General features: G+C 45.9%; 1 protein-coding gene across 9 annotated transcripts in view; it reads right to left on the bottom strand.

Moving 5' to 3' along the window:
* Positions 1–26,277, bottom strand: part of PRR5L (proline rich 5 like) — a 126,911-nt gene that overhangs the window by 25,163 nt on the left and 75,471 nt on the right. For all 9 annotated transcript variants that reach the window (XM_082410559.1, XM_082410556.1, XM_082410558.1 and 6 more), the window contains 2 exons: positions 25,384–25,464; positions 10,407–10,455 (listed from right to left, as the gene is read on the bottom strand). In XM_082410559.1, the coding sequence (XP_082266685.1) occupies positions 10,407–10,455; positions 25,384–25,464 (130 nt within the window). The remainder of the gene's footprint in view (positions 1–10,406; positions 10,456–25,383; positions 25,465–26,277) is intronic.

Raw genomic sequence — 26,277 nt, 5'->3', positions numbered from 1 at the left:
TACGATGCAGGCTTCATAAATTTGTTCGATCACTGTAATTATCTACATTTTAAAGGTGTGGGGGGCTAACCAAGGCCCTGAGAGAAATAAAAGCCTAGTCCAGGTTATATCATGAGTTAATAATGGAAATTAATTCAAACCCTATATCCTATGTGTTAGGTAATAGGTCCTTAGGAGTGAGGACCACTTAACTTAGTCCTACTGGCTCTGAGAACAGTGCCTAGAACATAGTAGAAGCTAATAAATATTGAGTATATATTGCCTGTTTTGATGCTACAGACCATTTTTTGGTTTTAAGAAATCAAGATAAGAGATAGAATATTTGTAAGAGGAGAGAAAGTGATATCGGTCCTTAAAATTCGAATACCCCTGTGCATTTGTACATCTTGCTCTTATTTTACAAATGGCATTTATTTTCATTTATAAAAACTACTTTGCATCTTAAGAGATAAACTTTTATAAGTGGCCTAGGTTCTCCTTCCTCCTCTTTTCTATGTCTCCCCCTTCAAGGAGATATTTGGGGCAAAAAAAATTTTTTTTTCAAGGAGAAGAAGTTATTTGTGTCCTATGGAGAAATGGAAAACATTCATTTTAAAATTTCTCATGATACACGGCATAGAAATTCTGTAGCTTAGACCAAAATAACAGTAACAAAAACTTAAAAGGGGCCTTAAGAACCATCTAGTCATTCTCCCCAGCCCTGTGGTCCAAATCAATTGGTCACATACAGTTTCAATCATTTTTAGGTGGACATATTTTCCAGGAAGCTAAAGCACCTTTCAAAAGCATCTTGAAAATGTTTGTACCCCTACGCTTTGTAGATTTTGCTCTTATTTTACAGTTGAATAAACTGCAGCTAGAAGTACGGTCTCCATCTTTTACTTGGCACGTGCTAAGTGAGTTAGGATCTTTTGGGCCAGCCTGGCTCACAGCCCCGCTTCTCTGGAGAATCGCCCGCTACCGACACAGTGGTGCTTTGCCCCATCTTGCATGCTCGAACCATTTGAATCCAGCCTGCATCTTCAGCTTAGCTGATTGGCTTGGTGCCTGCCCTCCACCCTACCTGGGTCTCAAACTGAGCCAATCATTTTCTCCCCTGAGAATCTGTAGTCACACAGGCCCCCTGTGCCCCAAAGGGCCCTGTAATCCTGAGGGCCCGGTGCTCTGAAGGGCCTCATGCTTGGGGTTTAATGCTCTGCAGTTGCCATCTTCACTTCTTAACAGTTTTAGCTTTGAATCTGTGTTTTGTAAGTGAAGCCTGCTGGGGAAACGGAACACACCCCAGGGGCTCAGCCTCAGCTCACTCATGGTCCTGCCTTCTACAGTCACCCCAGGAGGGGTTTTCAGGCCCCTGCTCCCCACCCCCTGCTGTTCCCCACCCTGCTGGTCTCCCCTGCCCTGCCCCACCACTGCCATCGTTCTATTCCCAAGGTGGTGAGAGGGTTGCGTCGGCAGGGGCCCAGGCCCTGGTGCTCAGCAGCATCTTGGGGAGAGGCCTGGTGGCAGCCCCCCCTCCCTGCCCTGGGCTGGCAGAGCTCTGGCTTGAGGGCTGATGACTCAGCTGGGGGCCTCTCGACCACCCCTGAGCTATGTACCGAGAGCATGAAGGTTACAGTCTCTTGGGGGCCCCCTGTCCACGACGGGTTGTGGCCACAGGTCCATGGGAAGGGGAGTGCCTTCCTCACCCTGGTGGGAGCCGCATTTGCATTCTGCACTGGGCCCTGAAAATTACAAAGCCCACCCTGTCTGCTGGTCCCTTCACCTAAGGACACGCCAACTGGACATCTGTGGGGCTTAAGGCTACTGAGTCCTAAAAAAAAGAAAGAAAAAAGAAAAGAAAACCAGCCTCGATTTAGACAGCTATCTTGCGTTGTTAGTCTTTCGAAGTGTCTGTTCCCTCTGGCCTCACCTGCCAGTATTCCCAGCCCCAGACAAAAGCCTGACTCTGGAAGGTGCTGAGAAAATGTATGGGAACAGAGCTGGAGAAGTTCCTGACTTTTCTCTTGTCCCACTCCCTGCCTGATGGCACCAACCGCGTCACCTCCCCCGCCCAAAGGCTTCAAGCCAAAAAACATTACAAGTTAACATTACTAGTTAACTTAACTAGCTAACATTACTAGTTACATTCAGTAGCAGCCACCTAGGAAATGGGCCCATTGTTACTTAACGCAGCCCCCATAAATGAACTTGGACGGGGAACACACAGCACTCTAAGGAAGTGGCAGAGGATCCGGAAGTAAAAAACAGCTGACCTATCTGTTTTTATTAAGACATCGAAAATGGGCTGCCGACAGAAGAACAAGCCTCAAAGGAAAAATGCAAAAAACACGGATGTCTGTGGAAAGGCATCCAAAACCATGCAGCCTTCAGTGGGTTGGAAAGACCGAGCTCATCCTGGGTAATCACGGAGGGTGGGCAGGAGGAGGCGAGGAAGGCAGAGGAGAGGGTGGGCCGCTGTAGTGCAGGGTTTGTCAATGTCAACCACATGCATCTCCAGCCAAGCAAGCTCCTCCTCAACCCGGCCAGAAGGACTCAGGAAAATGGGGAACCAACAAGCTAGGGGGTGAGGAGAATGATGCTATTCCCACACAAGGTAGCAATTCTGTAAATGCTTAAGGCTGCTAGCCACCTGTCGCTTCTAATGCTTTAGCAGTGATGATAATAATGAGAATACAAAGAATGACGGTGGAGTTTTTTATTGGTTTTTACTCTTTGTCAGGCACTGTATTATACCCTTCTCATGCATTATCTCACTTTACCTTTGCCACAAACGTATCCCCTTTATACAGATGAAGAAACTGAGGTTCAGAGAAGCAACTAGCAAATGGGAGACCAGAATTTGCACCCAGGTTGGCTGGAATCCAAAGCCCAAATCTTTCCCCCAGGATATTACTCTGGTTTACTTCAACAATGATTTAAAAAATACTAAGGTGAACAGCTATCATTCATTCACTGCTCACTTTTTGTACAAAGCACTTGATATACGTCATCTCATCTAGTAACTGCATCAACCTTTTGAAGTAGAGACTATGATTACAACTAGATTACCACTAAGAAGACTGAGGTTCAGAGAGGTTAAGTAACATGCCTACAGTCACACAGCCAGTAAGTGTTGTAGCAAGGACTGGGATCCAGACCTTCCTGGCAGAAAGGCTGGTGCTTTTAGGCATCACACTCTTCTGCCCTATCAGTTGGAGAGGTTTTCAGTGCCCTTGCCCACAAGGGAAAGTAGATGAGATCCATTCGGTTCAGATACTGGGGGAAGTTGGCTTGGCAATTTCAGGCCATGTAACTGGGTTCCACCAAAGCTTCCATCCAGCTGGGTCATTGCTGCTGCCCAATCCTGCTACTAGCTTCTCAACTTCCGCCTCTCCAAAAGTACTTTCCTGGGGTCTCCCTCTCCACTACCATATGTGACGTCTGGCAAGTCATACACCTGGCTCCTAGGTGGATGCTATTCCCAAATGAGACATTCTTTCCCATCCCAGAGGTGTCTGGCAGCATGTCACTCTGCCTACTGAGAACTTGTATTAACCAATAATTCCATTCTAGGCATTTGTTTCCAGGGATAGCAATGTCTGCAAAAGTTGCTGTTGTTGGCACCAAGCCAGTGATGGAAATCATGGGCCACCTCCATTTTTTTACTCTTCTGTAACTTTGAAAGTACAGCCATCATCTCTTAGGATGTCTACATTTCCTGTGAACCTGGATGCCTTCCTAGATAAGCAACAAAAAGTCTTATACACACAACTCACCCCCCAGGACCAGAGAGTTCTTCTTTTTTTTTTTTTTTTTAAAAGACTCCAACTTTTATTTATTTATTTATTTTTGGCTGTGTTGGGTCTTCGTTTCTGTGCGAGGGCTTTCTCTAGTTGTGGCAAGCGGGGGCCACTCCTCATCGCAGTGCGCGGGCCTCTCACCATCGCAGCCTCTCTTGCTGCGGAGCACAGGCTCCAGACGCACAGGCTCAGTAATTGTGGCTCACGGGCCTAGTCGCTCCGCGGCATGTGGGATCTTTCCAGACCAGGGCTCGAACCCGTGTCCCCTGCATTGGCAGGCAGACCCTCAACCACTGCGCCACCAGGGAAGCCCCAGAGAGTTCTTAATAAACCAGTCCTGGGGTGTGTGTGTGGGTATGATGAGACCAGAGAGAAAGCCCCAGATGGTGAATGAAGAAAATTTGAAAGTTGGTACAAGTTTAATCTTCATTTAGCACCATTTCACTGGTAAAAGGGTAAAATTCACTAAAAGGGTGAATTTGGGCTTTTTTCAAAGTTATTTTACAAGGAAGCAGGAAAATAGTCCCATGTCTGTTTTGCTGGATACTAAAAAAATAAAATAAAATAAAATTTAAAAGCACTGAAATATCTCTTCTCTGGGGTTTTCAGGGGATATCTTCAGGGCATTTTTAACATTTAAAGTATAATCCAAAAGATTTTCTTCTGTGGCCAGATGGCCTGGGTTTGATCTCCGCTCTACCTTTTACTAGCTGTATGGTTGTGGATAACCTTCCTTTACCCAGGTTCAGCTGCAGTATGTGCTAAACGGTAATAATGAATTTTCCCCATCAGCTGTCAGGAGGAATACATGACTTAGTGCGGGAAGGACGCTTAGAGCAGTTCTCAGACTTGAGCACACATGAGAATCACAGAGGACTTGCTAAAACACAGGCTGCTGGGCCACAGTCCCCTCAGTTTCTGACTCAGTTCATCTGAGGTGGGGCCTGAGAATTTGCTTTTCTGACACATTCTCAGGTGACGCTGAAGACACAGGTCCAGGGACCACACTTTGAGAACCAACCGCTCAGAACTGTTGAACAATGCCTGGCACATAAATGCTTGAAAATATTAGCTGTTACAATGATGGTTCTTTTTGTCTTCCTTATAGCTGTGAAACAGCCTCCGAGCAAGGTCGCCCGTTGCTTTCCAAGTCTAACAAATATTTCTCAGACCTCCCACCTCGGTCTTTACTTCTTGTGGCCACTGAGTTGCTGGATGTTTCCAGTATTTGGATGTTTCCACTTTTCCAGCATCTACCCCTGCCTTCCATCCCTCCCCCCAATGGTTCCCTAAACCTGTCTCCTGCCATTTCCGGCCTAGTCTACTTGGAAGTCACCCAATTTCATCCATAATGGGTTCCTGAAAACACATACCCATGTGGACCTAGACACTTACATGATATCAGGGGGAGTTCTGTTCCCACAGAGCCAAAAAGGATGATAAAATCCCAAATTACACCTCATTTTCAGAGCTAGTCTTCAGGTGATATATTTGCAGCATTTGGTACCTACATGTTCCCTTCTTAACAACTGAATGTGTAATAACCTCAGTCCAATGAGGCTGAAGAGCTGCCATTTCAGCATACCCATTGATTTCCATCCTTCTCTCAATTATATTAAGATCTGTGGTTATCAATTTCAAGACTCATTTTTCCATTTATCTTCATAAAATTGCAGGAAAGTCCAATAAAAATATTCAAATAATTGCATAAAATTCAAGTAACTGCCGAGGAGATTAAGTATGGCAAAGAGGGCAGCCTGAAACATCCAGGGGTCCTCTGGCAGCCCCCAGACTAGCACCTTTTCTCTCCCCTCTCAACAGCCAAGGGGGAGCTTTAGGCCACCCCAATGTTCACAGACACCCCAAGGCCTCTCTTCCAAGTACTGGCCAAATCCAAGATGCAACTTCTAACGACCTTCTCACCTAAAGACATCATCCTCTCCCCTCTTGCCTGTCTCCTCACTGGAGCCCAGCTCCTCTTGTTCAAAGCCCCTCTGTATACTGGCCCCAATTTTACCTTCAAAGCAAAGTATATGGCAATTGTGCCTTACTACCTTCTGCCCACCTAATTATCTCTTTTCCCATTTTGGGAATCCCGTTTGTTTTAGAAATCTTCCCAGGTGGATTAAAGAAGATTGTTATTTAATAATCTTAAAGAATTAAGATAATCTTTAAGATTATTATTAATCTTAAATAATAAGATTATTGTTAATAATAAAGATGAATAATCTTAAAGAATAGTAAAGATTATACTGGGCCTGTTTTTAAGCCTTTACCATCCACTCAGGGTTTCAGTTAACACGATGCTGTGTGTTCCCTATACGGATGCATCTACCTCCCTTCACTTCAATTTCAAACTCCATGGTGACCAGGATGCTTCCGTGGGTCTCTCCTTCAGCTCCCTGCCACATGCCACATGCCCTTAATGAATCTTCTCTGATAATGATGAGCTAAGGGGATAGTGGCCTCTTGTGACTGCCACCGATACGAGCAGTAGATGGAAACCTTTACATCAAACCTTTACATCATCTGTGCCCTACTGACAAGTATGGTGGCCACATTTCCCCTTTTCTTAGGTACTATCTTATTCAAAGCCACTGACTACACACTGAGTCTCTGTATCAAGCAAAACTCTAGTTCCACCAAAAATAATTTAACTTTCTGGGCTTGGGGAAAAGCTTTCAATAGACACAACACAGCCAGCAGATGCAGAAGCACAGAAAGTATGATCTGCCACCTCTCCCATCCCCATGCCCCGAACCACCAAGGCACCTAATCAGGTAAGAGAAAAATGAGCATTTCCTGTCAACCATTTCCAAAGATAAAAGAAACCAATTATCCCGCAGAGCTGTCTCTAGGATATAGAGTTCCTGCTGGAAACCCCAATTTTCCTTCCGGGTGCAATTCAAAACAGATGGAGGAAAAAGGAAAATCAATACTGGAAATGTCAAAGATTTTTCTGGCCGCTGTCTTATGGAAATCTATCTGTGTTTTTGTCAGTCAAACAGCCTGTCTTCTCTGTGTGCAGACACAAGATAAGCACCATCTTTCCGCCTGCTCTGCCCCTGCCCTCACCTCGGGTCATTGTCATTATTCTTCACTGAAGACAACCTTTCTGTGAGTCTTTCTTCAAAGCTGCAAAATGAGAATGTTCGCTTTCAAAAGCGGAGCCACGTGGGGCTTCCCTGGTGGCGCAGTGGTTGAGAGTCTGCCTGCCAATGCAGGGGACACGCGTTCGAGCCCTGGTCTGGGAAGATCCCACATGCCACGGAGCAACTGGGCCCGTGAGCCACAATTACTGAGCCTGTGCTCCGCAACAAGAGAGGCCGCGATAGTGAGAGGCCTGCGCACCGCGATGAAGAGTGGCCCCCGCTTGCCACAACTGGAGAAAGCCCTCGCACAGAAACGAAGACCCAACACAGCCATAAATAAATAAAAAATAAATAAATTTAAAAAAAAAAAAAAAGGCAACCTTCCGGTATTCTCAAAAACAGAAAAGGGGAAAATTATAAAAAAAAAAGCGGAGCCACGGTGATGGCTTTTACAAGTAGTAATCTCTGGCGTGGCGGGTCTGGGTCCCAGGAGACAGACCTCATTGCTGAGTCCAGATGTCCAGGCCGGGGGGCGGCCATCTCATCCTCCACACGGAGGAACCCACTCGTCACCTTCCCCAACAGCCACGTCCATGGCATTTGGGTCTTACCTGCCCACACCCCTGGTTCGGCTCCTCACTTGTCCCCAGACCTTCCTCCCTCCTCCTTGCTGGAGGAATGTTCTTTCTGGAGCCCATTCTGACTTTCCCTCTTGAAACTACCTCTGATAGTTGAGTATGAAGGCTAAGGTCACCTCTATCAGCCTTGCCTCCTGGATTTCCCTCTTCATCTGAAAAGCTCTTCTTGGTGTGGCTTTGAAACCAGCCCATTTTCAAGGGTGCCTAGCGAAGGACTTTCCAAACCTGAGTCTCTCTTGAACCACCTTCACCACTTGGTCACAGCCAGGGCCACGTACATTATTATTCTTTGTATACTATTTTTCTTCAATCGATCCACTTTTTAAAAACATAAATATGTTTATAAAAGAAACCACAGCCACACCATTTACCATAAATAGAATGTATCTCAAGGATCAACTCAATGCCAACAAAATGATGTTATGTAATCCTAATTAGACACTGCTTCTAGCTGAAGACACTAATTTTGAAACCTGCTCTCTCTTCCTTAAACAAGAGAGATCACCAAGTCTTGCAGAAGTGTAACAGACACAAGGGCGCAAACCAAGACTCTCCCTGGCACGATCAGAAGTGCTAAAGGAAAATAAGGAAAGGAAACACTTACCACAAAGGCGAATGTTATTTAATACCATTGTGTGCAACTCCTAAAATCTCTCATGTATCTGTGGTGGACAACCCCTCCCTCTCTCCCAATAAAGTTTATTGAGCACATACTATGTGCTAGGTAATTTCTAGGGACTGGAGAACCAAACACATTTTTAAAAAGGCTCTGTGCCCACATGAGACTTAAAACCTACATTTTAATAAACAGTGTCTAGGATAGCCTTTTCTCCAGTCTAGCACCTTAAACTAAGGAAAAACCCGGATTCAAAACTGTGAAAACCAGTTCAGACCCCACACCCCCAGAAAGAGACTCAATATTCACCAAGCAGTTTCTCTGATTAAGCACTCGATAAAAAATGACATGTGGTTACCAGCTGTTAAGTGTCTGGCATACTTTGTAAGCAGCACTTACTGCCCCCAAAACCTCAGGGCTTTCCAGATAAATAAATCCCCGCCCAAATGCCCTTCCCCACCCATCCGAGGGGTAGCCCCCAAAGCCAAGACATGACTGACATTTCAAACTTGACTGAAACCACACAGAACCCTGTCTATTTTAAATGTCAATGAGGAAGGCAGCTGGGCTGGCAGGTTTCACCAGGAGGGATTGAAAAACCACTTCTCTGTAGTTGGATTTAAAACTCAATCACTAGAGACAGCAAGAGAAGAGAGTGAGGACAAGATTGACCTTTGAGTCAAGGGCAACTGAAATGATTCACATTTGTGACTAATTATCTCTTTTTTAATCTTTGTCCCTCCCTAGACAGGGGTTTTCTTTCAAGCAGCTGAGACATTTGACCTGATTGAATTCCAGGCTTCTGCTGGGTCTTGCTTTGTCCAGATTTAGAGTGGCCAAGTGGTCATTTTCTGGTGTGTGTGGGTGTGTGTGTGCGTGTGAGAGAGAAACAACTGACATTTGTCATTCTTTTAAAGTGCACATAAAAGTTTTAGCTTCCTGATTTATGGAAAGAAAATGGAAGGATGCCTGTGTTGTTTTTAAAAGCTAAAAACTCTTTAAACTGTCTTAAAAGTATGCTCACCTGGGATACAGAATAATATCACCAACCTGAAACCAATTTATTATGGATTTTTATGTCACCTTCCCATTAAAAGGGATGGATTACACTTTAGAATAACAAATATGTATACAGTTGACCCTTGAACAACGCGAGGGGTTAGGGGCACCAACCCTCCGTGTAGTCGAGAATCTGCATATAATTTATAGTTGACCCTCTGTATCTGAGGTTTTTTTGTATCCACAGATTCAACCAACCATGGATCCTGCAGTAATATAGTATTGACTATTGAAAAAATCTGTGTGGGGACTTCCCACCACGTGTCTTTGGATGGAGTCAGGAAGGCATCTCGTGTCAGTGGATTAGAAACCATCCTGACTGCACCTGGAATCTTGAACTCGTTAGCTGCATAACAACAGTGTCTAGGCAGGAGGGATGTTAGCTTATCTGATTCAATTCTATCTTTAACAGAACAGACCGAGAGGCTTAGTGACAAGAAAGAACTTGGCTGAAGGGACATAGCATTACACTCAATTAGGTACCATACACGGAGTGGGAGGGAAGCGGGAGGGAATGGCACTAGGAAAGCAGTTCTCAAAGTGTGGTTTGGGGTCCCCTGAGGGATCACCCAGACCTTTTCCACACGGTCAAAACGATTTCCTTAACAACACTAAGCTGTTATTTGCCTTGCATCCTCCGTGAGTGTACTGTGGAATTTTCCAGAGACTAGGTGCAATATTTTCCAGACGGGCAATATCACAATAGACTGACTATGAAGCAGATATGAGGAGCCAGTCTGCAGGCAGAGATTTGCAGACATATAAACAATACCACTCTCCTATTTTTTTATTTTCAAAAAGTTATTTTTCATAAAAATGCCATTTATGCTAACATGTAGTAGGTTTATTATTTGAAGGAATTAAGGCAAAAGTAAATTTTCTCAGGCTTAATTTCTAATATGGTGAAAATGCATAGAGATAACCCAAACAAATGATCATTTTTAAGAGCGTAAAGGGGTCCTTGAGACCAAAAAGCCTGAGAACCGCTGTCTGAGGCTATAGTCTCCATAAGAGCAGGGACCATGCTTGCCCTGTACGCCTCCACTGCCACTGCACTGCAGTGCCCAGCACGTAGTAGGGCTGCACTGCAATGCCCAGCACGTAGTAGGAACTCGGGATACATAATTTTGAAGGCATGTCCAGGTGTACAGTATCGGTCACCCCTTTAGGTACATGTACCCATGTGCACAATATAACACATGCTCAGACCCACACAGCTTACCTGAAAATAGTCTGTAATGAACGATCCAAGTTCACTCTTCAGCAGCCGCCTGGAAAGAGAGAAAAACCGTCAAGCAGCCCTTGATGGTATAGCTCCTGGAGTTCACGGATGCGTGGTGAATTGCCGTGCTCACCAGTGGCACAGGGGCCGAGGCCAGGCCTGAGCAGGAAGTGTGTTTTCCTAGGCCCTAGTAATACCCCACCCCCACCAAGGTCATTAGGGAATTGGGGCGGATGGAACTCCTAGAAGGCATCTGCTCCTTAGTTCACTTTTACAGATAAAGCATCTCAAGAGGGCAGCCACAGGAGATCCCAATTCTAACAGAGGTGGAGGCAGGCAGGGGCACCTGGCTTCATGTGCAGCAAAAAATAAGGAAGAGAAAGGCCATGGTTTTGTAATTCCCCCTCATTTGCAGACTTTACGGTTTAAAATGCATTCTTCTTACATTCTTCACCCAAGGATTGTAAAGTATGTGTGTGTGTTGGGGAGCAATTATTATCTCTCGTGTATAGATAAAGAAATTGAGGCTCAGAGAGGTCTCCCAAATAACTCAGTGGCAGAGTTAAGATTCAAACCCAGACCTTCTGCAAATTCAACATCTCTTTGCATAACCCAACCCAGTCTCGCCTCCAAATCCATCAGAGACATTGAGCTTGGTGCCATGGTTTCGGTGGCCTTACTGCCCATCCCAAAGGGAATTAAAAGTCCTTCAAAGGAGAACAGATCGATTTTATTATCCAGCACAAACATTTATTCAGCTGCTCTTTATGAGCCAGACATTGTTCTAGCACCAGGCTTGCAGAAGTGAACAAGACAGGCGAAGTCTCTGCTCTCAAGGAGCTTACATCCTTGGGGGGAGGGGTGTGGGGAGCCAGCAGGTTAGTCGATACACTCCCGAGGTAAGTGCAAAGAGTCTTAAGTGCTTAAAAAATAAAAATAAAAAATGGCGGTATTGGCAGCAGACCTCCTTCTCCCTGAGAGAAATCATGGGACTATCCCTACTGTTCTTTCTTTAATTTGATCCAAATAAGGTGAGGAAACTAAAACCAAGAATCCAGGGGAAAAAAGTCTTCAGGACTTCCAATAATTTCATTTACGCATCCCACCGGACACGGTTACTAAAGAGCAAACACTCAAGCTTCTGACAACACCTGCTGGGTTTTAACTCCTCAAAAAATGCATTCTCACGTGTCGCTGTAGGATAAACAGGAAGTTACAACAAGATGTCACAATGTGCAGAAGACAGACACAATAAGACTGAGTCACGAGAAGAAGAAACACCCATGATCTAAATTTCTGCACCAGAAAGAGCCCTGGAAAGCTGAAAACTCATGCTGAGCAAGGAAAATACCTTCCTTTTCCCAGGACAGAAAATGTATCTGTGGTGGACACTGCATTTTGAGATCCAAGTGAATGGCAGGCTCTCGGAAGGCCATCCCATCCACAGAACCCAGGGGTTCACCCAGATGTGGGTGGGTCTGACAGAGACAGGGAAGCCTTCATCGGTCACTGGGCCAAGAGCAGGTGGGTCGTGGCTGGTCTTCGAGGCCAGAGGCGTCGCTCAGACGGGACACAGAAATCAAGTGGGCAGCCCCAGAGGGAGGCCCTGAAACAGGAAGAGGCAGGGAGGCTGCTTCTGGCTGCTGGAAAGAGAAGCACCTCCCAACAAAGTCTTCATGGCCACTGGGAAGTCTCAAAACCATAGGTGAAGAAGCCAAGCTTCATCAAAAAGCGGAAAAACAAGTCCTCATAATGGGCTACTACTAACAGAGTTTCTTAAGCATATCTTGGGCACTCACAATGTTGAGGGGTCAACACAGCTCTGAGACTAACATGCACGCTATGGAATTGGTGTCCCGAGGAAGCCACGCTGGGAGGACACTGTGTTCGTGTAGACGCTTCAGGTAAAATGGAAAGAGACACAGAGGTCGTCAGTACAGGTAAGCCTTCAGGGTCAAGAGCTATGGAAACCCACTTGGAGCAAGGCGGAGGAGTAACAATCGTGAACTGGGGCTGGACGTGATTAGACAGGTGGTACCCCGGGATGCTACACAACTGAGGAATCCAAGAGGTCTCCTCCCCTACCTATCAGGGAGGGCGGAAAGGCTGCAGACCGCAGTGACGGGAACGGTACATCACCCTTATGTTACAGCCGGGACTGCAGCAAGCCCCGGCCAAGGCCAGAATTCTGCAGAGCATTACAGGAAGACAAAGCTTGAGGTAGAAATCAGCTGATAAAGGAGCAGAGGTTAAAGAGTGAACTTGTTGCAACTGCCAAGACAAAGGCATAGCAAAAAGGACTCAGAAGCTAGCGGCAGCCATAGCAGGGGCAGCAAGATGGTGATGGATAAGAATAAGGAAGCAGGCTATGAAGAGGTGCTCCCACCACACTGGTAAGAGTGGTCCTCAGTCCTTCACGGAAGCGGAACCAGACACGGGTGTGGCAATCTGCTTTATATATGTGAAATGTGATAGACTATAACCAGGTATCGTAAGAGAATTCCATGTTTAAAACCCTCTCTACTAGGTATTGTTGTACAGAATCATCAGAACAGAATAGACCCTAGCTGATCATTTAAGCCAACATTCTATTGTCCTGGGTGGGTAAATCAGTAAGCTGCCCTGTTCCTTACAAAATCCTGTCTTATTTGTGTCTGCACGTGTTACGAGTTAGACAAGGTCAATACATACATGTACAGCTCTTCCGCTGTGGTGAAATATGGAATCAACGTAAATGTGCACCAATAAAGTGCTCATAAAAACCTGGTTCAGGGCTTCCCTGGTGGCGCAGTGGTTGAGAATCTGCCTGCTAATGCAGGGGACACGGGTTCGAGCCCTGGTCTGGGAAGATCCCACATGCCGTGGAGCAACTGGGCCCGTGAGCCACAACTACTGAGCCTGCGCGTCTGGAGCCTGTGCTCCGCAACAAGAGAGGCCACGACAGTGAGAGGCCCGCGCACCGCGATGAAGAGCGGCCCCCGCTTGCCGCAACTAGAGAAAGGCCTCGCACAGAAACGAAGACCCAACACAGCCGAAAATAAATAAATAAATAAAATATTTAAAAAAAACAAACAAAAAAAACAAACCTGGTTCATTCATACAATGAAGTTCTAAGTAGCCATAAAAAAACAAAAGGGAATAAGGAAGTGCTCTTAAGTAATGATATGAAAATATCTACATTACGTTAAGTCAAAAAGAAGCAAGACGCAGAACAGTGTGTATAATGTGCTACCTTGTGAAACGGGAAGAGAAAATATATGTATTTTTTATTTACACGATAGCAACAAATTCACTTGTCAAATCTGCTCTAACTTGCTGTTCTGTCATAGCTATGATTTGGTTTCCAAGAGGCCCTTTGAACTGAAATATACAGTACCTTGATTTTTAAACACACAAAACACACATGCATTTTCAAAATTATATATAAATGCACTGGGTTGTGTCTCCTCCTCTCCGTCTTCCCAAGTAGGAGGCTGGAGAAGGTTGAAGCTGTTACTGGAAATTAAGTAGGGCAACAAAACACTTTAGCAAACTTTATCCCCTGAAGTTGGGAAACGCTGTGCTAGAAACACCAAACCACCTCGTTAGACCCCAGTCTGTGGACCTCGTATAAAGTGTCAAGTATCCCCAGCTGCTTTTCCACAAATATTCCTCATATATGTGTAAAGAAGCTCTGGAAGAATAACCAATAAACTACTGTAATAAAAGTTATCTTTGGCAGGGGAGTAGGAGCTGGGTCTCTGGAGTACAAGGGAGGGAGATTCTTCAATGTATATCTCGTTATATATGTAAATTTTTAGTACACTGTGAACACATCCTACTCAAAAACGTTAAAAAAAATTTTTTTAATTAACAATAACCACCATCAGGGTTACCAACAGATGGCTTGAGGCCAAGAAGGAATTGTGGGAGTGTGTTCCCACATCAAGGGCACAATATCAGGAAGCAGACTGTCCTAGGGGAACAGAGAATCCCACAAGTCCTGAGAATCTGCCAATGCAAACCCACCCCAGGCTGGTAACCGGAGAACTTAATGCAGAGAGAGGGGGGTGAGGAGAGGGCAGAGCTGGCCCAGCCAAGCTGGGAACAGTCTTCCGCTGAGTCACAGTGTGAGATCCACCATCTATTTCTATATTCTGTGTTTACTCTGCTTGCACTTGGTTTACAAGGAAAGGGTACTTCTCAGAAACTCTACCCTGGTCTTAGCTGAACTGAGAGAAAGGGATTTTCCGCCCCTCTACCTTGAGGTACCATCTCCAGGGGGAATTCATCAGTAGCTTCCCTCCAAAACAGGAAAGGGTGACTGATAGAACATCGGGACCCCATGAGTTAATTCATCGAATCACAAACGTTTACTGAAAACCTACTCTGTGTCAGATGTGGTGTGAGGTGCTAGGAGAGAAGGATGCAAGAGCTCAGACAATGACTCCTCCCCATTGGGACCCCTCTCTCAGGAGACAGGGGTACCATCTTGTCCAAAAAATGGAAAGTATCAAGGCATTAGGGATGCACAGACCTAAATTCACAGAGGGACCACTCACCCTAGAACCTTCCTCACTACATTTGCCAGTTTAGCTTGTAAAGCACGAGAAAGAAGAGAAAAGCAGAAGAAAGACAACAGAATCAAAGAGCCCGTGCCTTGTGGTTCCCTAGATACAGAAGAGATGGAAATCCTGATTCCTGAAACCTAGGACATATGTTCCTTCTGGGCACAGAGGCACAGAACCTGGCAGCCTTCCTTCCACTTTTTCCATCCTTTCCTAGGGTCTCTTCCCAGGAAACAGGAAAGTAATTACATATTGGAGCAAATAATAATAATAAACAAAAAACAAATTGCTCCTAGGATGGAGCCTAGCTTTTTTTCCCAATTAAAGTTTACTGAGCACTTACTAAGTGCCAGGCACCATTGTCAACAACGTGTATGTATTTCCTCATTTAAGCATAAAACAAAACCGCTTTTTATACACAAGAAAATGGAACCGCAGAGGTTACTGAGGAGGGCATGCAGCAAACTCAGGATGGAAAGGAGAGAAGTCTCACTGACTGTGAGGGTCTGGAGGCAGCTGCCTGGGTCTGAAGCCTGTGGTCAGCAGTAACCTTTGCAAGTTAACTGTACAGTTTAGTCCCTTGTACCTGTTTCCTCAACTGGAATTTGGGGATAGTAAGGGTAGCCACTCCACAGGATTATTGCAAGGGCTAAACAAATTAATCCTTGAATGGTGAGTTCCTAGAACAGAGCCCGGCATACAGCAAGCCTCGGCAAGTGTCACCACCACCATCATCACCACCATCATCACCATCACCACCACCACCACCATCACCATCACCACCACCACCAACACCAACACCAACACCACCACCATCACCACCACCACCACCACCACCATCACCACCATCATCACCATCACCACCACCACCACCATCACCATCACCACCACCACCAACACCAACACCAACACCACCACCATCACCACCACCACCACCACCACCATCACCACCATCATCACCATCACCACCACCACCACCATCACCACCACCACCATCATCACCACCACCACCATCACCACCACCACCACCACCATCACTACCACCACCACCATCACCACCACCACCACCACCATCACCACCACCACCATCACCACCACTACCACCATAACCATCACCACCACCACCACCATCATCACCACCACCATCATCACCACCATCACCACCATCAGCCATTGAGCTAGAAAGAGAAGGAAGTGGGGACCTGAGAGTAATGGGAAGTGAATGCTTATGTGGGACTCAACCCAAAAGGGAAATGGGGCATGAAGTTCAGTCAGAAGCCAAAAGGGCGGTAATAAGGAGAAATGCGGAACCACTCACAGGCCGATCTGTACTATCTCACCCCCTTTTCCTCCAGGCTGACTGGGTGAGACACCACCCCAGATGACAGGATTTCCTGTTATTACACAGACCGTCATCTCACCCCGCACCATCTTGTCAACTCAACTTCCCACTTCTGTGGGCTTGAAGGTAAACGAGGCACAGCCCAAGCTGGATTCTAGCTGGTTACGAGGTACAGGGAGGACCAGATGGCAGGCAGGGAATGGAGTGGCAGAAATGATGTAGAGAAATCACCTTAGATGCGAGCCACAATCTCTCTTGTGCACAGGGAAAGCCCCAAGGCAGCAAAATCCCAAAGGATAATGAAACAGCTTGGAGACAGGTGCCACAGGGCTAAAGTTTAGCCAGCAGGAGTGGGGAAACCATATCAGCTGCGAAGTATTTCTGTGCCATTTGGCAATCAGGGGCTGCCGCAAGTACCCAGGCCCTTTGGTGGGATCTAGCCAGATGTCCTCATGGTCTAGGAACAGCAGGGGGCCTCAGGGTCCTGTGCCTGACGCTATAGCTCATCAGTCAGTGCCTGTCCAATCTGATCATTAAATCCTCCTGAGATCACCCACCTCGCTTCTGCAATAGGACACGTTTCAAGGAGGTGGCGTCTTTTAAGCAGTAACACAGGGAAACATCCCTTTCCTCTGCTGGCCCATTCTATGGGGGCCCATCGGAGGTTGTGTGCATAACTCAGATGAAATTCTAGGATTCTCACACCTCTCTGTTTTCTGCACCCCAGCGGGTGGCAGTGGGGACAGTGAAAAAGATGGAGAAAACCAACAAAAAGCATTTCCAGAGTTCCTAATTATGTCGCATGTACTATGCTAAGCGGATGGCACAAAGCATCTTGAATTCTCCGGTAGCCTCTAAGGTAGGAATTTATTTTGCAGATGAGGCAACTGATGCTCAGAGCCTTCCCTGAGGCCACACACAGGCAGATCCCAACTCAAACAGAGGCCCACCTGAACATCAGGCAGTGCTACCCCCATCCCCACAGGGGCAGGCAGGTAAGGTGAGTGAGGCAAGCAGACGGGCACAGACAGTGGGGCTGCAGCAAACTCCACCGAAGCCAGCAGCCAGGCCTCGCTCCCACTGACCACTTCCACATGCAGCGTTGCCCGATGTAAACCTTCCAGAGAGGCCTGGATCTTTAGGTGGGATGTCCATATTTCCAAACACTGTGCAGGCCAACCCCCTCATGGGCCAACCCTGGAGGTTTCTGATTCGCTACTTCCCTTCAACTCTGCTTCCTGCCCCCAAAGATGAGTTTGTTTCTCAACTAGAGCAGACACAAGGTATCAACACACGGCCAGGCAGAGCGGCCTGGGCCGAAAAGAGAAGATCCCGCCCGCAGGCCTCCCAAACGAGGGTCCTCAGAAGACAGTGCCCCACTCATTTGATGATCTGCTCATGAATCTACATCCAGGAGCATCAGGCCTAAATCTGGACAATGCCAGGCATGTACCTCTTGCAGCCCACTTACTGTGTGTTGAGGAACACGGGAGGCTCAAGTTCAAGTCCCAGGTCAGCTACTAACTAGCTCTGCGACTCTGGGCAAGTTATTCCAGTCCTCTGTGCCTCTATTTCCTCATCTGTAAGATAGGGATACAGTGGCACCCGGCTCACAGGGGCGTGGTGAGTTTTACAAGAGTTAACACACAGAGCCTGGCATGCACTAAATAAATGTTCTGCTGACGTCTACTGTTATTATTACCTCATAGAATCTTGACTCAGACTGGTCCCTTCTGCCAGTCTGTGGGCTCCATCCGGGCTCTCCTCTCCTCTCCTCCCCTCCCAGCTCTGCCCGCAGCTGTGGGTCCCAGTACAGTCAACAGACACCCTCACGGAGCTGGAAGCATCTGAGGTGGAGCTCCCTTCCGGGCCTCAGACAGCCAACTGACTCAGAACCAGGATGTTTCAACTCCGACCTGTCAGAGACCAAGCTCGATTCTTGCAATCTCCTCTTTCCTTGAAAATCTCTGGGGTTTCCTTCATGACACCTCCCTCCCAACAAGAACAGAAACAGGGTGGTTGGAGAGAGAAGGAAAATGCGAGTTTCCTGCCTCAGGCCAGCTGCAGATAACTCATCTCTGGTTTCCGGAAACCTCATCTCTGAGCATTTATTTCTGCTGAGAAAAAAAAAAAAAAAATCCCCCCCAGGAAGAAGGAGGGGTGAAAGGGTATGGAGAGAGTAGTGGCAAGATTTTTATATCCTCACTTGCCCTGCTCATCCTGCAGATTTCAAAGGAGGCATGGCTTTCTCCCAAATTTAATCCTGTGCCCAGCCCCTCACACTCCCCAGCACTCTGGGTTCTGCCACCACCCCATTTAGAACATCCTATGATAACTGCCTATTCAGTCCCAACTCTCACTCTGCCGTAAGTTCCCCAAAAGCAAGAACAACCCACCTCAATGGCTGCCCCAGAACCTGGCCCAGTACCTGGCAGAGTCCACAAATATTCACTGATTAAATGAAGAAAAGCATCAATGACCCCTCCCTCTACACGTACCCCCCACTCCCACCAGCCAACCAAAAAGTGAAAGCACTTTTAAGAAACTACTTGCATGGGTTCTTATAAGAACCAGTACAAATAAATCATAGCTTTCTCATGCTTTCCTAACTTTCTTTCATCAGTGGAATAGTTGCCGAAAGGCATGTTTAGCAAGAGCATGCTTCTGTGTCAGAGTTTGGCCACTCTTGTTCCTGGGAAAGCTCATGAAACCCAAACCTCTAACAGAGACTTGTGCCCACTGCCAAAATGCAGCCACATTAGAATTGAGGCTGGAGAGGGGCGTTCAAAACCACATCGATGCCCCGTAGAGAATTTAAACCAAGAAGACACTCAGGTCCAGCCCACACCAGTGCAGACGGACACTCAGGGCAGGCAGAATTGTAGACTGTGATGACGAGGGAGTTCACTAGAATATGTCTATTCTGAGGGGTCATTTTCAATAGAAAAGATCCTGATTTATGGTCTTCATACTGACAGACCATGAGCCCTGACTTTAATTTGGGGAAAATTGGCCACTTGATTGAGGTATGACATTCCTGATGAATTTGTTCTTAAAAGGTCTCCGCACCTAAATAGACATTTCTCCACCTAAGACATACAGATGACCAAGAAGCACATAAAAAGCTGTTCAACATCACTAATTATTAGAGAAATGCAAATCAAAACTACAATGAGGTATCACCTCACACCAGTTAGAATGGGCATCATCAGAAAATCTACAAACAACATATGCTGGAGAGGGTGTGGAGAAAAGGGAACCCTCTTGCACTGTTGGTGGGAATGTAAATTGATACAGCCACTATGGAGAACTGTATGGAGGTTCCTTAAAAAACTAAAAATAGAACTACCATATGACCCAGCAATCCCACTACTGGGCATATACCCAGAGAAAACCATAATTCAAAAAGACACATGTACCCCAATGTTCATTGCAGCACTATTTACAATAGCCAGGTCATGGAAGCAACCTAAATGCCCATCGACAGATGAATGGATAAAGAAGATGTGGTACATGTATACAATGGAATATTACTCAGCCATAAAAAGGAACGAAATTGGGTCATTTGTTGAGACATGGATGGATCTAGAGACTGTCATACAGAGTGAAGTAAGTCAAAAAGAGAAAAACAAATATCGTATATTAACGCATATATGTGGAACCTAGAAAAACGGTACAGATGAACTGGTTTGCAGGGCAGAAATTGAGACACAGATGTAGAGAACAAACGTATGGACACCAAGAGGGGAAAGTGGTGGGGGGTGGGGGTGGGGGTGGGATGAATTGGGCGATTGGGACTGACATGTATACACTGATGTGGATAAAATTGATGACTAATGAGAACCTGCTGTATAAAAAAATAAATAAAATAAAATTCAAAAAAAAAAAAACTAATGAGGAAATAAATGCTAATGAGAAATGGGGTTAAGATCATGTGGAGTTAGATGACAAAAATCCTATATCCTGGCTTCTGCATCAGGAGGTAAACTGGCTCACTGTGAGCAAAGTTGTTTTTAAATTAATATTTAAGAAAAAGCATGAAATTTCAGACTGCTAATTTTACCATAATTACCATGCATGTTATCATAAATGTCCTTATATTTTTAACCTGTTTAATTTATTATTTTTGTAAAAAACCTTTGTGTAAATTTGGTGATCCAGAAATATGTGCAATTAACAGCAAAGGCGATAGTGAAGGACTTGTAGCTCCATCCATAGGGTGTGGACAATGTATCAATAGCATACTCTGTTATGTTCTTTCAACAGCTATATAAATATACCAGTGAGATTAGACCACCACTTCCAGGGTTGTGTTCAGAAGCATATCTGTTCTTGGCAATAATAATGGGTAGCGTGAGAACCACATTTCCATTGTTAGCTTGAGGAACACTATATAAGGAGTCTTCTTGTTTTCTAAAACACATAATATACACAAGCATCTTGTATCCTTTAAGTTGCTAATTAATGTGGACACAAGTGCATGGAAAGGCATTACCTCTGTACCTCCAATAATTTTCATTTCAATAAAAATGCAAACTATGGCTGGACACTTTCCAGTCTTTTTTTCAAAAAAAAAAAAAGGTCTCTTCATCCTTCTCTTGATCTAGTAATGTGTTTTAGAAGTTGACCATCCTTAGTCCAGAGCTCTTCCTCAGAGATACCCCAAAGTCTATCTGCTTAAGTTTAAACTGAAGTTCATTTTCAAGACATGGAGACACGTCTTAGAAGAAAAGATCAATTGTTTGTAACGACTGCATTTCAGGACCCAGTTATATAAAACTTACCTTCCTGGTCATCCTTTGCATTGACTAGTATTTACACGAATTCACATTTCCCAGGGAACTCACTAACTAACTCCACAGTTAGAAAGATGGCCAGGGCTGGCTGGTGTGACCGGGGAAAGCTGATTTAGGCTTTGCCATTGGACTTGGATAATCCATCAAAGTTTATTACTGTTTGGCTGGAGTAGAATGAAGAACTGAGAGAGTCATTTCCTCTTGTTCTTTCCTCTGCAGAAAGGAGAAACAGCTGGCTCTCCTTGTAAGAACTTAGCCTCACCCACACTTCCAGGCCAGCACATTCTTGGAAGGGCCTGTCCCGGACCTCTCTAGTTCAAAGTCAGCTCACCTCATCCAAACAGCTAGAGAACTTTGTATACAGTACTGTTCATGGGGCAATTCATCACACTGCCCTGTGCTCTCACGCATGGTACTCAGCCAGCATTTATCACTTTATTATTGCTCAATGTTCACAATAGGAATAATAATGGCTAACATCTATTCGGCACCGGATCTTGTAATAATGACATTTTTAGCATTATGTTAGACCTCCCAACCACTATGAGGTTCATGTCATTATTATCCCCGTTTCATAAAAGAAAAAACAGAGATCGATAAATGAAGTAACTTGCCCATGTCACACAGCTGGCCTAATCTTGAGCCCTAGTCTCTCTGAATCCAAAAGCTACTCTCTTAAGAAGTTAAACTATTCTCTTGAATCTGGCAGGGATCTTCTTGCACATAGAACTGTCATAATTGATTGAAAAATGGGCTTGAGATTAATAGCTTTCTCTCCTTTGGCATCTTCTTCCCTCATCCCTACCGCCTCTGCCCCTCACCCCACCTGGTCGGGCCTCAACGCTGGTGAGTTTGCCGTTGTGTTCTGCGAACAGGTCTTTTCACAGAAAAAAGAGAGTGAAGAAAAACCAAAACCTGTCTATTTAAATGTAACCAGAGAGTAGTATGTCTGTTTTGGTGTTTTAATTACTAAAATAAAGGCAGCTGTGTTTATTTCCATGTTGGCTCTTGCAGACGTGGGTTCACTTTATTTAACTTGGGACGACCAGGTCATACATATGCCTGGGACGTGTTTCATGTTCTCAGTTATACTCTGAGTGTCTGTGCTGGGAAAGCCCATCTCCGTTCTAACCACCATCCTAAAGAAGGACAGAGGGTAGACGGTCCAGGACATGGTCATCGAAGCTCTGGTTTTCAACAGCTTTGAGTTATTCTGGGTTCAATTCACATCCGGGCAATTAGTTTCAAACCCCAACCATATGTGTTTCTCACTAGCCTGAAAATTGCTCAAAACATAGAGAGGAACATCCAACAGCCCCCGCTAAACCCAATACTGGAAAGGAGTGTTGGAGGAGTGCTGTGATCCTTGGAGGGGTGTTAAGAATCACAGCACATGGTAGAGATGGAGTCCCGGAGGCCTTGGGAAAGGAACAATGGCAGAAAGAAAGATCAAGACCATTGGCTTAACACTTCTTCCAGCCTAGAACCTCCCTCTCTGACACTACGATATAGTGCAAAGAGCACAGATTCCACTGGGGACTGAATTGTGTCCCCTCACCCCCCAAATTCATATGTTGAAGCCCTACACCCACAGTGTAACACTATTTGGAGATGGGGCCTTTGGGAAGTAATTAGGTTCTGATGAGGTCATGAAGGTAGGACCCCCCCTCAACACTCATGTTGGGATTAGCCCTTCTTATGAAGGGACACCAGAGAGCTTGCTCTCTCCCCGTCCTGTACACAAAGAGGCCGTGCGAGGACACAGCAAGATGGCGGCCAGGAAGAGCGCTCTCACCAGGAACCCAATCTGCCAGCACCTCGACCTTGGACTTCCCAGTTTCCAGAACAGTGAGAAATAAACATCTATCGTTTAAGTCTCCCAGTCTATGGTTACAAAAACCATTCGGCAGCCTGAGCAAACTAACATAGGTGTCTACGTCAGACAGGGGTTCACATCCTGACTCTATCGTTCATAGCTGCGTGACCTTGGACAAGCTATTTTGTTTCTCTTGCCCATCATTTTGTGGATAAACTATGCACTGAGAACAATGATTGTCTCTCAGGACTGTGAGGAGGGTTGAATATGATGTATGTGAAAGGTGCCTGGCACTTTTCCTGGCACCTCTATCCAAGTCAGCTCCCTTCTCCCCCACTTGGGTGTCCTTAGCGCTAGAATGTGGGACACGACACCCCATCAGCGATGCCGCCCCATGTATGCTATGGCTGATCTCATAAATGGGCAGCCCGTTGGTCAAATTCAGCCCACAGATGTGTTTTGTTTGGCCTGTACCAATGTTTGGGGACATTTGGATTACTTATCAACATTTAAAAGACAGAAAATTTCACATAAAAATCTCAATTTCTGGTTCTTCTTGAGAAATAAGATGGTATGTCACTGGACCTGCATTGTTCCGGGCGGGAGGGATCCCCTTGGACAGAGGGTGAGCTCTCATCTCCACTCTCCAGGCTGGCTTCACCCACTTAGACCTGCTGGGTACCTGCGGACTTCTGAGTGAGCAGCCCGGGGTTAACAGGGCTGTTGAAATCTAGCGTGGCCTGTATTTTTCCTAGCTGCCCACAAAGGTTTTAAGTACAATTTCAGGATCAGTCCCCTGATGTGAGGAACAATTAGCATGTTCCTGAGTCACCGTTTTATTTATTTATACGTCTATTGTGAGCTAAGGAACGTTCACGGAAGAGACCGAGATCTTAGTTCTTGGAGTAAGATTCAGCTCTTGCAAGCTGGGAGGTTGGCCGACCCAGCTTTGTCCTTGTCACTCAACATCTCAGGGCCTCAGTTTCCTCCTCTGTAAAAGGAGGGCTTGGGTGAGATGATCTCTATTGTCTTTTTCCATATTTGTGTAATTATTAGGTGAAATTCAAGTGCCTGGCTAGAAATTTAACACAACTCTGTTTTCTTCCGAGCTCTAAAGGTTTTAATGAAAGCAGAGCTCTTAAAACACCTCACTGCCCCTTAACACAGGTCTTAACTAAATGTAAACAAGACCTGAATAATGGCCTTGTTTAACGTTCTGCCCATTCCAGGGTTGGGTCTTCACCCTTGATGTTCTGCACTTAACACACCCAAGAGGAATGAACACCAGGGCATTAAAAGACCTGATGTTCAACCTCCTGTCCCGGGAGACCTTGGGGCTCTGGGCCCTGCTTGCCTCTCTGCCCTCATTTCACCAAAACACAAACCCAACCACACTACCACCCAACCTCCAGTACTCTGCGCATGTGGGCCTTCTTTCAGTTCCTTGCTCATTGCTACCACTGGACCTTTGCACGTGCAGTCGCCCCCACCTGGAGCCCTCTTCATCTAGTTAATTCCCACCGATCCTTCGGATGACAGCACAAGTGTCACATCGCCATTCCTGGCCTCCTTGGCAAGATGAAGTCCTACTAACATACACTTTCATCACATCAGCTGTGTTGTAGTAGCCGTCACAGGTGCATTATTACATTTTACGTGTGTGATCAGTTGACTAATGATTATCTCCTCAACTGAATATAAATTGCAGGAGAGCAGGGGCCACATCCGTCTTTGCTCATTGTTCTTTCCAGTGCCTGGCTAATAGGGAGGCACTCATATATTTGACGAATGAATGAACAAGTAGCGGACACTACTGGGAAGATTCTCGAAGACATTAAACTCCTCAAGGACCATGTCTTATTGAGGGTTTCATCACCAAAACCTAACAGCAATGACAGTAAGGATGATGATAAGAGCTCCAAGTACCAAATACTTGGTGTGTTCCAACCCTGTTCTTACAGACTATTTATGTAGTAACTCAATAACTCACAAGAATCTTGTGCATTGGAAGTAGGTGCATTTCCTATCTCTGTTTCACAGAAGAGGAAACCAAGGCACAAAGAAGTTGGCAAGCTACTTAGTAAAAGGAAGAATAGTAACAAAATCCTAAGCAGTCTGCTACTAACTGCTAGGCCATCCTTGCCTAATACGGCACCTAATAATCAAGCGGGGCACAAGAAATGTTTACAGAATAAATGGCAGCTACCAGATGTCAACCCTCTACCCCCTGCACCCCAGTGACCCAAACATACATTATATACATGGACAAATGGACGAGCCCTCTCTGGAGCAGAAGTCTAGACAGATCAGGGCCCCAGAACTTAACGGTTACAAGAGTCTCATTAAAGCCAACAGAAGCAGCCATAGGAACCAAGCAGAAAACAGAACTTAAGGTAAAGCTCCTGGGGGTGGGGTAGCCCCTTCCACCCCAGCTCAGGCCCATGGTGGGAGGGTCCTGGCCTGGCCAGCCACATACCTGATGTTTTCGTTCAGTGTGTAGAGCTCATTGCTTTGCAAGCCGCCCCCTTTAAAGACATTGATCACGGCAGTCTGGACACTGCAGAGAAATAGAAACGACCCCTGGTGAGTGGATCTGTCTCCCCGGGGCCATTTCCACAAGCAGCTCAGAGCTGAAGGTGGGTGGAAGGGCCGGGAAGCCTGTGGCACAAACACGGCCACGTTTTCTATCCGTCACTTCCATCTGAGGGTCCTTGGAGAGGAAGGGAGACTGAGGCCAGGAAGACCCAAAAGTAGGCCCTCTCCCCCCCGCACTTTCTCACAAGCTGGCAGCCCTGCTGGGGAGCAGCCTTAATGAAGGGCAGGCAGTGGGATCTGCTCTCAGGAAAGTGCGTGGCCACCACCGCTGGGCCTGAAAGAATCCCCAGTGGCATTACCTGCAAGCAGGAGCTGACCCAGGTCTGGGGTTCTTTCACTTAGGAGACCTGTCTTCACAGGGCAGCCTGGACACCCAGGGCCAATAGGAAAGAATAATTCCTTGCCTTTTTTTAATTTTTAATTTAAAAAATTGTTCAAATATGGATTTTAAATGTCCTTGCCTTTTAATAGTACCCTCTGGGAAGAACTCCAGCGGGGCTGGCCTCACTTCCCCTTCCACTCCCACTCCTGCCACTGTCTAGGCAGAAGAGTTAATCCGTTGAGGGGCCCAGGTAAGTCTTGACTCCACGTTCTCTGGACCCCAGCCCAACATTTCAGCAAGGAGTTAATCACAAGCTTGTCTTTACCAAGGGTTCCAGGCCTTTTTAAATGAACAAGCCCCCATTTAACGTCAAAACATTTCGGACACCCCCTCCCTCCCCATCATAAGGGTTGGGCATTCATTGAAAAAATCCATAATGATCCAAATGACAAA

This window comes from Balaenoptera physalus (genome assembly GCF_965194825.1).
Source record: "Balaenoptera physalus genome assembly, chromosome: 10".
NCBI classification, from domain to species: Eukaryota; Metazoa; Chordata; class Mammalia; order Artiodactyla; family Balaenopteridae; genus Balaenoptera; species Balaenoptera physalus.
This window is presented reverse-complemented; position numbering and strand designations above follow the sequence as displayed.